Source organism: Oncorhynchus gorbuscha, linkage group LG10 (assembly GCF_021184085.1).
Source record: "Oncorhynchus gorbuscha isolate QuinsamMale2020 ecotype Even-year linkage group LG10, OgorEven_v1.0, whole genome shotgun sequence".
Lineage (NCBI taxonomy): Eukaryota > Metazoa > Chordata > Actinopteri > Salmoniformes > Salmonidae > Oncorhynchus > Oncorhynchus gorbuscha.
In genome coordinates, this window is record NC_060182.1 from 78618169 (window position 1) to 78633168 (window position 15000).

General features: G+C 45.1%; 1 protein-coding gene across 5 annotated transcripts in view; it reads left to right on the forward strand.

Annotated features, from left to right (window-relative positions):
* Window positions 1-15000, forward strand: part of ralgapa1 (Ral GTPase activating protein catalytic subunit alpha 1) — a 124127-nt gene that overhangs the window by 86654 nt on the left and 22473 nt on the right. For all 5 annotated transcript variants that reach the window (XM_046367160.1, XM_046367156.1, XM_046367159.1 and 2 more), the window contains 2 exons: window positions 2685-2843; window positions 3558-3685. In XM_046367160.1, coding sequence (XP_046223116.1) covers window positions 2685-2843; window positions 3558-3685 — 287 coding nt within the window. The remainder of the gene's footprint in view (window positions 1-2684; window positions 2844-3557; window positions 3686-15000) is intronic.

A 15000-nucleotide genomic window follows, 5' to 3' on the forward strand; every position in this document is an offset into this window, starting at 1 on the left:
GAAATCTGACACGCCAGGTGGATTAACAACAAGCTACGCTGTGTTTTGCTATATTGCACTTGTGATTTAATGAAAATTGAATATTTTTAGTAATTTAATTTTAATTTGGCGCTCTGCAATTCTGCGGATGTTGATGAAAATTATCCCGGTATGGGTGCATCAAGAAGTTAAAGAAGAAAGGGTCTAAACCATCTGAACCAGGTGTTTTTGGGGGGTCAAGTTTAAGGATCTCCTTTAGCACTTCAGACTCAGTGACTACCTGCAGGGAGAAACTTTGTAGCGGGACAGGGGAAAAAGAGGGAGAATCATCGGGGATAGTCACATTAGAAGGGGTGGGAGATGAGGAAATGTTGGACGGGCAAGGAGGCATGACTGAGTCAAGTAGGAATCCTGACTTAATGAAGTGGTGATTAAAGAGCTCAGCCATGTGTTCCTTGTCAGTAACAACTACATCATCAACGGAAGGTTGCCAGTTCAAATCCCCGAGCTGACAAGGTACAAATCTGTCGTTCTGCCCCTGAACAGGCAGTTAACCCACTGTTCCTAGGCCGTCATTGAAAATAAGAATTTGTTCTTAACTGACTTGCCTAGTTAAATAAAGGTTAAAAATACATTTAAAAAAGGGACAAGGGCAGCTGTTAGTAGGATAGTTTATTCTCCATGTTTTTAACTGTTTTCCAGAACTTCTTGGGGTTAGACCCACAGAGAGAGAACTGCTTCTAAAGTAACTAACTTTGGCCTTCCGGATAGCCTGAGTGCACTTTTTTCTTATTTGCCTGAACGATAGTCAACCTGAGTATGCATGCGCAGAGCGATTTACCAAATGGAATTCTCTATACAGGCAAGGGTCGTGTTCACTATGACACACAACGGGAAAAGTACATGAGTTTTCTTTTTTATTAGACAAGTCCAGGTAGTCCCTCCTGTTTTGAGAAAGTTTTCTTCAGTTTTGCACCTAATGAACACGACCCAGGCCAGGACGTGGCCTTTGTGGGACTTCCTGTGACAGCCTGGCTCTCTGTGGCCCTCGGAGTGATTGAGTGAACATATGAAGATGGAGAGAACATTAGAAAGATGGAGTGAGTGTGAGAAGATGGATGAGTGCTGTGGTCTGAGGCGGCGTGTTGCGGTGGTGGCTCCTCTCGCCTGTCACTCTTCAAGGTTAATGACACGGTGCTGGATGGCCCTGGATGGAGTAGTCCTAAACAGCCAACTCGTGCTACCTGCCCCACACAGGACACAGTGACAGTGTTACATGGTTGAATGGAGAAGTCCTAGTTCTGGTATAGGATCAGTTTATCTTTTTAGATCACAATGACAAAGATTATATGAACAGGGAGAACTGATCCCAGATCAGCACTCCTACTCTGAGACTCTTTTTTTGTCATACAGGCCTGAGTTTTGACAGTGAATTTCCATCAGGGACACCAAGCTCAAGGCTCTCACTTAAAGTAACTGCCCAATGAATATCTCACTTTTTAAAAGTTCATTTTCTGTTACTTATATTCAAATACATTTGTTTATGACACCCCTTCAAATGAGTGGATTCAGCTATTTCAGTCACACCCGTTGCTGACAGGTGTATAAAATTGAGCACACAACCATGCAATCTCCATAGACAAACATTGGCAGTAGAATGGCTTTACTGAAGAGCTCAGTGACTTTTAACGTGCCACTGTCATAGGATGCCACTTTTCCAACAAGTCAGTTCATCAAATTTCTTCCCTGCTAGGGCTGCCCCGGTCAACTGTAAGTGCTGTTATTTTGAAGTGGAAACATCGAGGAGCAACAACGGCTCTGCCGAGAAGTTGGCCCGTGGACAAAGCCAGGTCCATACAGAAATGATTTGCAGAGATCGGTGTGGAAGAACTTGACTGGCCTGCACAGAGCCCTGACCTCAACCCCATCACCTTTGGGATTAATTGGAATGCCGACTGCTAGCCAGGTCTAATCGCCTAACGTCAGTGCCCGACCTCACTAATGCGCTTGTGACTGAATGGAAGCAAGTCCCTGCAGCAATGTTCTAACATCTAGTGGAATGCCTTTCCGGTAGAGTGGAGGCTGTTATAGCAGTAAAGGGGGGGACCAACTCCATATTAATGCCCATGATTTTGGAATGAGGTGTTCAACGAGCAGCTGTCCACATACTTTTGGTCATGTAGATTATTTGTGGCCAAAGCATAAATTGGAGAAGAAACACGTCAAAAACCCCACCTCAAACGTGTATCTCAAATAGACAGTTTCAGAAATGTTTGCTATTTCCTCATAGAACATGTCATCTCCCTGAGGAGGATGAGCTGGCCAATCAGCAGTGTAGAGGAGTGATGAGCTGGCCAATCACTGGTCTACTTACATACTTTCAATGACCACGCCCACACCATTCTGTTGTGGTGTACGCCAACACCATTCCAACACAGAAAATATGCTTTTTAACATGCATAATAAAAAAAAATTGGAAAGGAAAACTATTGCAGTCATATTGTTAGTAATTATGTCATATTTCATAGATATCTGGAAACATTTAATGTGTGACTGTTTAATCATCCTCTGCCATGTGAATGAATAACATGAACTTGAATTTTGAAACACAAAAAAAAAAAATATGTTGACAGGGACACTCACCTTCTTGCTCTTTCCTCCTCTCCCCTCCCACCTCCTCTCCTCCCTCACCTCTGTCCCTCTAGCTAAGGCATCTTGGGAATGACGAGGTGCACATTGTGTGGTCTGAGCACTCGCGGGACTACAGGAGAGGCATCATCCCTACGGAGTTTGGAGACGTCCTCATTATCATCTACCCCATGAAGAACCACATGTACAGCATCCAGATCCTCAAGAAGCCAGAGGTGGGTTCACACACAGAAAAACCTTTTTACATCGGTTTTAATCATCACGTTGACATTTAGGTATCCTATATTCCATTTCCTGCCATTGTTGCCTTCAGCAAGGCAATTAGTCCTAACTCCTAAACTGCACTAGGGGCACCGCACCGTGGCTGACCCTGGCTTCCAATCCCTCGGGATATTTTTGTGAGTTTATTAAAAGCTAAAAAGACACATTTCTGTGTTTGGAAAAATTACAATTGACAATATCACAGCTATCCCTGCTGCAGTGTTATATTTTAATATATAAATAAATCAAAACAAATGTCTCGTGGTACCCCTGCTTCCTGTTCAGTTATGTCCGGCCTAATCAGATCAACAGGATTCTTAGAATTAAATTGCAGTATGGATATGGCTAGAAGATGGGTCTGTCCCTTCAGAGTCTGGGGAAATGTGGAAAGATGGCCAGATAAGGACAGAAAAGAGGTCTGGCTTTTATGAAAGTCAATTATGGCACTGAAACAATAATGTTTTTGTTATTTTATAAAATTAACTAATGTTGCATTGAACATTGCAATCCCTGGGATCTGATAGACAAAAATCACTTGTTATAGTTTTATAAAGTTTCTTATTGTTATGGCTTTATCTAATCAATAGTAAATTACAGAGTTGTTTTTCGCTCTCCTCCCTCCCCCCTCTCTCTCCTCTCCTTCACTCTACCCCTCTCTCTCCCTCTAGGTACCATTTTTTGGGCCCCTGTTCGATGGAGCCATAGTGGATGAGAAGATCCTTCCCACCATGGTCCGGGCCACGGCTCTCAACGCCAGCAGGGCTCTTAAATCCCTCATCCCCCTTTACCAGAACTTGTATCCTTCTCCATCTTTCCATCTCCCTGCCAGGGCCTGGCAGCACTCTCCAAACCACAGCCCTATCCAGCACCCTGCCTGTAGGGGGAAGATAAAGCCACAACACACTCGCTAACTGATCTGTTATGCCTCTCCTCACCTATGGCCATGGCTGTCAAGTTAATTGTTATTTTGCACTAGCAAGGGAGATTACTAGAAGTGTGTGTGTGTGTGTGTGTGTGTGTGTGTGTGTGTGTGTGTGTGTGTGTGTGTGTGTGTGTGTGTGTGTGTGTGTGTGTGTGTGTGTGTGTGTGTGTGTGTGTGTGTGCGTGTGCGTGTGCGTGTGTGTCACCTTGCTGTGGAGACAGTGGAAGGCATGAAGACTTCATCCGGCTATAGCTCCTGTCGTGTTGACTTGCTCATTTTCTGTTCTGAGGAGTGCGATAGATTGCCACACAGACCAGCTCCTCACTGCACTGCAGGCTCACAACGCATAATGGTAGAACGGCGTCCTTCTCGCTCGATAATTATCGATGTCTCATCCCCTCCGGTGCTCATTTTCTCAACATGTAGAGCATCTCATTCTGCTCGGTACAAGAGGTGACCGCATTTTTCTCCAGCAGAGAAACGGTGATCATTGCCCATCGTCTCCTCACAGTGATTCAGAGCGATTTGCTTCAGTAGCGATTAATCTCTCGCCTCACTTGTGTGACTCACACCACCGCCAATAGCATGGCTTTTGAGCTCTGTCTAGCACTAATGTTGATCATTTTGAATAGCAAAATCATTTTTGGGGGGATTAAGTAGCTTTATTTTTGCCAAATTGTTTCAATATTGTCCAATGATAATAATGCCGTTTGTAACGATGTTACAAAATGAACATAATGTTAATATGAATGTTAATGATTCAGTATTTTATGCCTGGAGTCATTAGAAAAACCATCCATCAGTTTCTATGCCATGTAGAAATTAAATCTGTACAAAAGCACCACTTTTCCCTCTAGTCCAGTTTTCTTCGAGCTAATGATTTGTAATTTCACCTATACTTTTTTCCCCATTTCAGTCATTATTATTTTATATCTTCCTGGAAAGTGTGACTCTGGCAACCACTCAAGCTCACATGCTCCAAATCCCCACCTCTAAATTCTCTATCTACCCTTTAAATACTCTATCAACCCTCTAATCCCTGTTTAAAAAAATATATATATACTAATGCTCGAAACCAAAGCAAAATATAGGGGGGTGAAAAGCGATTCTCATCTGCCATGTCCAATCTCGTGTGTGTGTGTGTGTGTGTGTGTGTGTGTGTGTGTGTGTGTGTGTGTGTGTGTGTGTGTGTGTGTGTGTGTGTGTGTGTGTGTGTGTGTGTGTGTGTGTGTGTGTGTGTGTGTGTGTGTGTGTGTGTGTGTGTGTGTGTGTGTGTGTGTGTGTGTGTGTGTGTGTGTGTGCGTGCAGCGCGGAGCACAGCGTGGTTCGATACCGGCCTGAGCTATTGATTGGCGTGAGTTGCACTGGTCGATGGGCCTGACAGCCAGAATTACAGTAATCTGTCAATATCGACTGATGTCTTTCCAGACTCCACCTTTCTCTATCTGCCTCTCTGTCTCCATCCCCCTCTCCTTTTGTTTGTTTCTTTCTTTTCCTTTTCTTTTACTTCAGAAATAGAGAAGTCTTGTCTCGTCTTCCAGCTGGTAGCTAATTGAAGTCTCTTTAAGGAATGATTCATGTTTTAAGCCGTGCATGGGTCCGTGCGTGTTAAAGGAGAAGATCATTATTTTACAACTTGATGGTAGATGGTTCCTCACCCTGAATACAGTCTATGGGCCGGGAGAAACTGTAATTCATGGTTCAGTGTTCTTTAAACAGCCATTACAAACTTAGATTTTTATAAACAAAAAAAAATTCACCACCCCTCGTAGCCTGGTTCCTCTCTTGGTTTCTTCCTAGGTTTTGGCCTTTCTAGGGAGTTTTTCCTAGCCACCGTGCTTCTACACCTGCATTGCTTGCTGTTTGGGGTTTTAGGCTGGGTTTCTGTACAGCACTTTGAGATATCAGCTGATGTACGAAGGGCTATATAAATACATTTGATTTGATATAAGTCTCCAGCTTCAGTGATTTTTGCAATTCGTTACAGTCATTGTCAACAGAGAACTGTAAGGAAAGGTGGCCACAGGAGGAATTGGCTTTGGGGGTGACCAGTGAAATATACCTGCTGGAGCGCGTGCTACGGGTGGGTGCTGCTATGGTGACCAGTGAGCTGAGATAAGGCGGGGCTTTACCTAGATGACCCGGAGCCAATGGGTGTGGCGACGAGTATGAAGCGAGGGCCAGCCAACGAGAGCATACAGGTTGCAGTGGTGGGTAGTATATGGGGCTTTGGTGACAAAACGGATGGCACTGTGTTAGACTGCATCCAGTTTGCTGAGTAGAGTGTTGGAGGCTATTTTGGAAATGACATTGCCGAAGTCAAGGATTGGTAGGATAGTCAGTTTTACGAGGGTATATTTGGCAGCATGAGTGAAGGATGCTTTGTTGCGAAATAGGAAGCCGATTCTAGATTTAATTTTGGATTGGAGATGCTTAATGTGAGCCTGGAAGGAGAGTTTACAGTCTAACCAGACACCTAGGTATTTATAGTTGCCCACGTATTCTAAGTCAGAACCGTCCAGAGTCGTGATGCTTGACGGGCAGGCGGGTGCAGGCAGCGATCGGTTGAAGAGCATGCATTTAGTTTTGCTTGCTTTTAAGAGCAGTTGGAGGACACGGATGGAGTGTTGTATGGCATTGAAGCTCGTCTAGGGATTTGTTAACACAGTGTCCAAAGAAGGGCCAGAAGTATACAGAATGGTATCGTCTGCATAGAGGTGGATCAGAGAATCACCAGCAGCGAGTGCGACATCATTGATGTATATATAGAAAAGAGACGGCCTGAGAAATGAACCCTGTGGCACCCCCAAAGAGACTGCCAGAGGTCCGGAAAACAGGCCCTCCGATTGCACGCACTGAACTCTGTCTGAGAAGTAGTTGGCGAACCAGGCGAGGCAGTCATTTGAGAAATCAAGGCTGTTGAGTCTGCCGATAAGAATGCAGTGATTGACAGAGTCGAAAGCCTTGGCCAGGTCGATAAATACGGCAGCACATTATTAAATAAAATTAAACGGTTATTAATAAAGGTAAATAATTGTCTTTTATCGACACTGAGCGGTACCTAACTTCAGCTAACTTTAGCCACCGCCAGCTAAAAATCTATGGAAGTGATGGGGACATGTTTAATAAAAATGTCAAAATCATATGTAATCAGCTCCATATTTAGATTGATGTTACTTAAATGCCTACATCAGTTCCGTAGATGTTTAGCTAGCGGTGGCTAGTTAGCTGAAGTTACCATGTATAGGTTTTTCCTGGCCTATAGACTATTTTCATCTAACATTAGGTTGTAAAAGGAAGCTGTTCTCTAAATGCCTTTTAGCAAGCGTTGCAGCAGAAGGAATTGAGCTGTCCCAGAGGACCAGCAACACTAAGACACTGAGCGGTACCTAGTTACCTATTGATAGCGCAGCAGAGCACAGCCGTGTGTGTGTGTGTGTGTGTGTGTGTGTGTGTGTGTGTGTGTGTGTGTGTGTGTGTGTGTGTGTGTGTGTGTGTGTGTGTGTGTGTGTGTGTGTGTGTGTGTGTGTGTGTGTGTGTGTGTGTGTGTGTGTGTGTGTGTGTGTGTGTGTGTGTGTGTGTGTGTGTGTGGTTACGTGTTGATAGAGCACCTCCGACAGCTCGTAATTGTACACAGAACAATGTGAACAAACAGCATTATTGATTATTATAATTGTAATGCATTATTAGTGAAATCCACTGGATGAAACAATTTCCTGTCTTCCTCTAAGGATGATGGGTTATTTCCTATGTTCTGCTGTTTTAGTTCTTGGGAAGCTATTGTACAGTTTACCTATAAAGTATTGATAAAATTACATATTGAATCCCTATTTATTAAATATATTGGTCTCTGTGAGTGGACTTATATCAGGTAGTTCTTGCCTAGAGAGAACTGTAAAATCAGGTCAAACTGCTGGAGTCTTTCTCTCTTCCAGATTCTGCCTGCCTGCCCGCCTACCTGCCTAACTACCTACCTGCCTGCCTACCTACCTAACTACCTGCCTACCTACCTAACTACCTGCCTTCCTACCTGCCTAACTACCTACCTGCCTGCCTACCTAACTACCTGCCTGCCTGCCTACCTACCTACCACCACCCCTGTACTTCTCTCTCTTTCCACCCCTGTATCTCTATCCCTCTATCTCCGTCCGCCATCCACCATACCTCTTTCTCTCTCTCTCTCTGTCCATCATCCACCCTGTACCTGTCTCTTTCTCTCTCTTTGTCCACCATCCATGAGCCTACCAGACAAGCTAAGTGCCTTTTTATGCTCACTTCGAGGCAAGCAACACTAAAGCATGCATGAGAGCAGCTGCTGTTCCGGACGACTGTGATCACGCTCTCCGTAGCCGATGTGAGCAAGACCTTTAAACACAAGGCCGCGGGGCCAGACTGATTACCAGGAAGTGTACTCACAGCATGCACGGATCAACTGGCAGGTGTCTTCACTGACATTTTCAACCTCTCCCTGGCCGAGTCTGTAATACCTACATGTTTCAAGCAGACCACCATAGTCCCTGTGCCCAAGAAAGCAAAGGTAACCTGCCTAAATGACTACTGCCCTGTAGCACTCACGCCGGTAGCCATGAAGTGCTTTGAAAGGCTGGTCATGACCCACATCAAAACCCTAGACCCACTCCAATTCGCATACCGCCCAAACCGATGACGCATTCTCAATCACACTCCACACTGCCCTTTTCCACCTGGACAAGAGGCGCACTTGTGTAAGAATACTGTTAATTGACTACAGCTCAGCGTTCAACACCATAGTGCCCACGAAGCTCATCACTGCTAAGGACCCTGGGACTAAACACCACCTTCTGCAACTGGATCCTGGAATTCCTGAAAGGCCGCCCCAGGTGGTAAGTGTAGGCAACAACACATGTGCCACGCTGATCCTCAACACTGGGGCCTCTCTGGGGTGCGTGCTTAGTCCCCTCCTGTACTCCCTCTTCCCCCATTACTGCGTGGCCAAACAACTCCAACACAATCATTAAGTTTGCTGACAACACAACCGTGGTAGGCCTGATCACCAACAACGATGAGACATCCTATAGGGAGGTCAGAGACCTGGCAGTGTGGTGCCAGGACACCAACCTCTCTCTCAATGTGAGCAAGACAAAGGAGCTGATCGTGGACTACAGGAGAAGGAGGGCCAAACAGGCTCCCATTAACATCTCCGAGGCTGTAGTGGATATTAAACAAACTATCATGGTCCAAACACACCAAGACATTCGTGAAGAGAGCATGGCAACACCTTTTCCCCATCAGGAGACTGAAAAGATTTGGCATGGGTCCCCAGATCCTCAAAAAGTTCTACAGCTCCACCATCGAGAGCATCCTGACCGGTTGCATCACCGTCTGGTATGGCAACTGCTCGGCATCCGACCGTAAAGTGTACTACAGAGGGTAGTGTGGACGGCCCAGTATATCACTAGGACCAAGCTTCCTGTCATCCAGGACCTACAGGACAAGAAAAAGTAAGGGAACTCTTTGGATTTACCTGGATTTCTGCTAAATTGGTCATAAAATGTGATCTGATCTTCATCTAAGTTACAACAATATACAAACAGTCTGCTTAAACTAATAACACACAAACAATTATATGTTTTCATGTACACCGTTTAAATATTCACAGTGTAGGTTGGAAAAAGTATGTGTTGGTTGACCCTCCTTTGGTAGCAATAAACTCCACCAAATATTTTCTGTAGTTGCAGTTCAGACCTGCACAACAGTCAGGAGGAATTTTGGACCATTCGTCTTTACAAAGCGGTTTCAGTTCAGCGATATTCGTAGCATGTCTGGTGTGAACCGCTCTCGAGGTCATGCCACAGCATTTTAAATCGGGTTAAGGTCAGGACTTTGACTAGGCCACTTCAGAAGGCATATTTTCTTCTGTTGAAGCCATTCTGTTGTTGATTTCTGTGTTTTGGGTCGTTGTCCTGTTGCATCACCCAACTTCTGATGAGCTTCAATTGACAGACAGATAGCCTTACATTCTCCTGCAAAATGTTTTGATAAACTTGGGAATTTATTTTTCTGTCTGATAGCAGGCTGTCCAGGCCCTGAGGCAGCAAATCAGCCCCAAACCATAATGCTCCCTCCACCATTGTTTACAGTTATGAGGTTTTGATGTTGGTGTGTTGTGCCTTTTTTCTTTCTTGCCTCTGTATATACTTGGCGGTGTCAGAGAAAGGCCCAAAAAATTGTCAGACTCCACTCACCCAAGTCATAGACTGTTCTCTCTGCTATAGCACGACAAGCGTTAAGTCTAGGTCCAAAAAAATCCTTAAAACAGCTTCGACACCCAAGCCATAAGACTGCTGAACAATTAATCCAATGACCACCTGGACAAGTTACTTTGATGTGCCCCCCTTTGTTCTTACACTGCTGCTACTCGTTGTTTTATTATCTATGCATAGTCACTTTACCCCTACCTACAAGTTACCTCAACTAACCTGTACCCCCACACATTGACTCAGTACCGGTAGCCCCTCTAAATAGCCTCATTATTGTTATTTTATTTTGGTTTATTTTTTACTTTAGTTTATTTAGTTTATTATTTTCTTACCTCTATTTCTTGAACTGCATTGTTGGTTAAGGTCTACCTGTTGTATTCGGCGCATGTTACAAATCAAATTTGATTTGATTTCTCTCTCGCTCTCTGTCCACCATCCAGCCTGTACCTCTCTCTCTGTCCACCATCCAGCCTGTAGCTCTCTCTCTGTCCACCATCCACCCTGTACCTCTCTCTCTGTCTACCATCCACCCTGTACCTCTCTCTCTGTCCACCATCCAGCCTGTACCTCTCTCTGTCTACCATCCAGCCTGTACCTCTCTCTGTCTACCATCCACCCTGTACCTCTCTCTCTGTCTACCATCCACCCTGTACCTCTCTCTCTGTCCACCATCCAGCCTGTACCTCTCTCTCTGTCCACCATCCAGCCTGTACCTCTCTCTCTGTCCACCATCCACCCTGTACCTCTTTCTTTGTCCACCATCCACCCTGTACCTCTCTCTCTGTCCACCATCCAGCCTGTACCTCTCTCTCTGTCTACCATCCAGCCTGTGTCTCTCGCTTTGTCCACCATCCACCCTGTACCTCTCTCTTTGTCCACCATCCAGCCTGTACCTCTCTCTCTGTCCACCATCCAGCCTGTACCTCTCTCTGTCTACCATCCACCCTGTACCTCTCTCTCTGTCTACCATCCACCCTGTACCTCTCTCTCTGTCTACTATCCACCCTGTACCTCTCTCTCTGTCCACCATCCAGCCTGTACCTCTCTCTCTGTCCACCATCCAGCCTGTACCTCTCTCTGTCTACCATCCAGCCTGTACCTCTCTCTCTGTCTACCATCCACCCTGTACCTCTCTCTCTGTCTACCATCCACCCTGTACCTCTCTCTCTGTCCACCATCCACCCTGTACCTCTCTCTCTGTCCACCATCCACTCTGTACCTCTCCCTCTGTCTACCATCCACCCTGTACCTCTCTCTCTGTCTACCATCCACCCTGTACCTCTCTCTCTGTCTACCATCCACCCTGTACCTCTCTCTCTGTCTACCATCCACCCTGTACCTCTCTCTCTTTCTGTGTCTCTGTCTATCTCTCTCTTTTCAATGTGCTTTATTGGCATGTGCAAAAAGTTTACATTGCCAAAGCAAGTGAAATAGATAATAAACTATATAAAATTAACAGTAAACATTACACTCACAAAATTTCCAAAGTAACGATGTGCAAAAAAGTTACAAAATGTTAAATGAATAAAATAAATTAGAGTTGTATTTACAGTGGTGCTTGTTCTTCACTGGTTGCCCTTTTCTTGTGGCAACAGGTCACAAATCTTGCTGCTGTGATGGCACACTGGTATGTCACCCAATATATATGGGAGTTTATCAAAATTTGATTTGTTTTCAATTTTTTTGTGGGTCTGAGTAATCTGAGGAAAATTCAGTGCATTTGGAAAGTATTCAGACCCCTTGACTTTTTCCACATGTTACGTTACAGCCTTATTCTAAAATTGATAAAATAGCTTTTTTTCCTCATCAAGCTACACACAATACATCATAATGACAAAGCAAAAACAGGTTTTTGAAGTTATATTTTAAAAAATAACTAACATTTACATACGTTTTCAGACCCTTTACTCAGTACTTTATTGAAGCACCTTTTGGCAGTGATTACAGCCTTGAATCTTTTTAGGTATGATGCTACAAGCTTGGCACACCTGTATTTGAGGAGTTTCTCCCATTCTTCTCTGCAGATCATCTCAAGCTCTGTTAGGTTGGATGGGGAGCGTCGCTGCACAGCTATTTCCAGGTCTCTCCACAGCTATTTCCAGATCTCTCCACAGCTATTTTCAGGTCTCTCCACAGCTATTTCCAGGTCTCTCCACAGCTATTTCCAGGTCTCTCCACAGCTATTTCCAGGTCTCTCCACAGCTATTTCCAGGTCTCTCCACAGCTATTTTCAGGTCTCTCCACAGCTATTTCCAGGTCTCTCCACAGCTATTTTCAGGTCTCTCCACAGCTATTTCCAGGTCTCTCCACAGCTATTTTCAGGTCTCTCCACAGCTATTTTCAAGTCTCTCCACAGCTGTTAGATCGGGTTCAAGTCCGGGCTCTGGCTGGGCCACTCAAGGACATTCAGAGACTTGTCCCGAAGCCACTCCTGCGTGGTCTTGGCTGTGTGCTTAGGGTCGTTGTCCTGTTGGAAGGTGAACCTTCGCCCCAGTCTGAGGTTCTGAGCGCTCTGGAGGAGTTTTTCATCTTATTCAGTGAAAGCTTTGTGCTCCATAAAGTGTCTATGTTTTTAGTTGTGTGGTTTGGCCTCAGACCAGTAAGTGTGAGCAGGGTCCTGGCGAAGGTGGGTACTGCTGCCTTGTATAGGTGGACCTTGTCGTAAAGGCTGTTCAAGTCTAGTCTAGTCTAGTCTCTGGCGTGGTGGGCCAGGTAAACATTTGGTTTTGAGGCACAGTCACGGGAAATACTCGTGTTGGTAGCAGGGTTGAAATCTTTGCGTGGTAGCAGTGTGGAGATAAACACTTGTGCGTTGGCGAAAGTAGAAGAAGTTTTTTCAATCACTCCCTTGAGTGCTGTGACCACCCTTTCCTGCTGTGATCTCAGGTGGTTTGTGCCTGTGTGTATTATTATGTGTCTAGGTGAGCCTAGTTGGTCCTCAGACAGAAGGTCTAGGGGCTGGATGTTTGGACACCACAAGTTAAAAGACTCTGTGTTTGGGTAAAAATCTGAAGTTTACATACACCTTAGCCAAATACATTTAAACTCAGTTTTTCACAATTTATGACATTTAATCAGAGTATAAATTCCCTGTCTTGGGTCAGTTAGGATTACCACTTCATTTTAAGAATGTGAAATGTCAGAATAATAGTAGGGAGAATGATTTATTTCAGCTTTTATTTATTTCATCACATTCTCAGTGGGTCAGAAGTTTACATACACTCAATTCGTATTTGGTAGCATTGCCTTTCAATTGTTTAACTTGGGGGTTGGCTTGGGTTTATTCATCTATCTGTGCTGTTGTGGTGTCAAGACTTTGGTCAGGTTCTGAGGTGGGCTGTTCTGCTGGCTTCTCTGGGGGGGTGGCCAGATGTCTAATGAGTTGTTCTCTGTCAGACATCATCTTTCTCACCTCCTTCAGCCGCTCCTGCTCTTTCTCCTATTGAAGTTGTCTCACCATAGTCCAGAGTGCAGACATTTCTTTTTCCCCCTCCAGGTCTGGTTGAGGGGGTGTTGTTGTGCTGGACTGTTGTCTGGGTCTGTGCTGACTGGAGTGTGTTCACCTGCTGTTCCATGCTGTTCCAGCTTCACCTGCCTTACCTCCAGCTGGGTGAATTCATCCTTCATTTCAGTGAGGGGGTAGTGCTGGGAGATTGACTTTCCGCTTGGGGTTGCTCGTCTGTGGGGTTGTTTAAAGAAGAGTTCTGGTCTGACTCACTCGAGGTGGGGGAGTCTTCCTCAAGAGAGCGCTTCTCCTGCTGCGCTCCCTCTTTGATTCTGTGGAAGTCCATCTGAAACTGTATAGGGTTGCCCTGTACTGTGCCAGACTTGTTCAGGTTGACATTAGCCAAAAATGTCTCTGGATTGTCCATGAGGAGCTTAATATCTTTCTGTGCCTTCTCATGTTTTTACATCCAAGGGTTACTGTATTGTGATGACCTCTGCACAGAGGGAAGCTATGAAGAAGGGGGCCTCAAAGGCCTCTGCATTTGGGAAGGGGAGGCTGTGAAACTCTCATTGTTGGGCTCAAGGGCTTTGACACCCTTACTTCACACCTCAGTGATAATTGAAGTTGCAGCCGGATCTGTTTTGTCCTAGCAAGCTTGGTAGCCTTAACTTAGCATTCAGTCCTTATGAAATAAATTACAATAATCTATTTTTGTTTTTCTTCTTGGCTTTAAAAGTAACTTCAGGCTAAATGTTACTCACTCAGTTCCAGGTTGGATGGTGTTTTCATGTTTCTGTTGTACTTATTTTGCTGGTCGTTGGTTTGCCCGAGTATTTGCTGTATAAGTCCTTGTGAAAAAATCTAAATAAACTCTAAATCCATCTTTTTGTAAAAGCATGCTGAAAAATTCAGCCACTAATCTGCTCATGACATCTCTCTCTGTCTACCATCCACCCTGTCTGTCTGTCTGTCTGTCTGTCTGTCTGTCTGTCTGTCTGTCTGTCTGTCTGTCTGTCTGTCTGTCTGTCTGTCTGTCTGTCTGTCTGTCTGTCTGTCTGTCTGTCTGTCTGTGTCTGTCTGTCTGTCTGTCTGTCTGTCTGTCTGTCTGTCTGTCTGTCTGTCTGTCTGTCTGTCTGTCTGTCTGTCTGTCTGTCTGTCTGTCTGTCTGTCTGTCTGTCTGTCTGTCTGTCTGTCTGTCTGTCTGTCTCTCACTGTCTGTCTGTCTGTCTCTCACTGTCTGTCTGTCTCTCACTGTCTGTCTGGCTGTCTGTCTGGCTGTCTGTCTGTCTGCCTGTCTGTCTGTCTCTCACTGTCTGTCTCTTACTGTCTGTCTGCCTGTCTGTCTGTCTCTCACTGTCTGTCTCTCACTGTCTGTCTCTCACTGTCTGTCCGTCTGTCTGTCTGTCTGTCTGTCTGTCTGTCTGTCTGTCTGTCTGTCTGTCTGTCTGTCTGTCTGTCTGTCTGTCTGTCTGTCTGTCTGTCTCTCACTGTCTGTCTGTCTG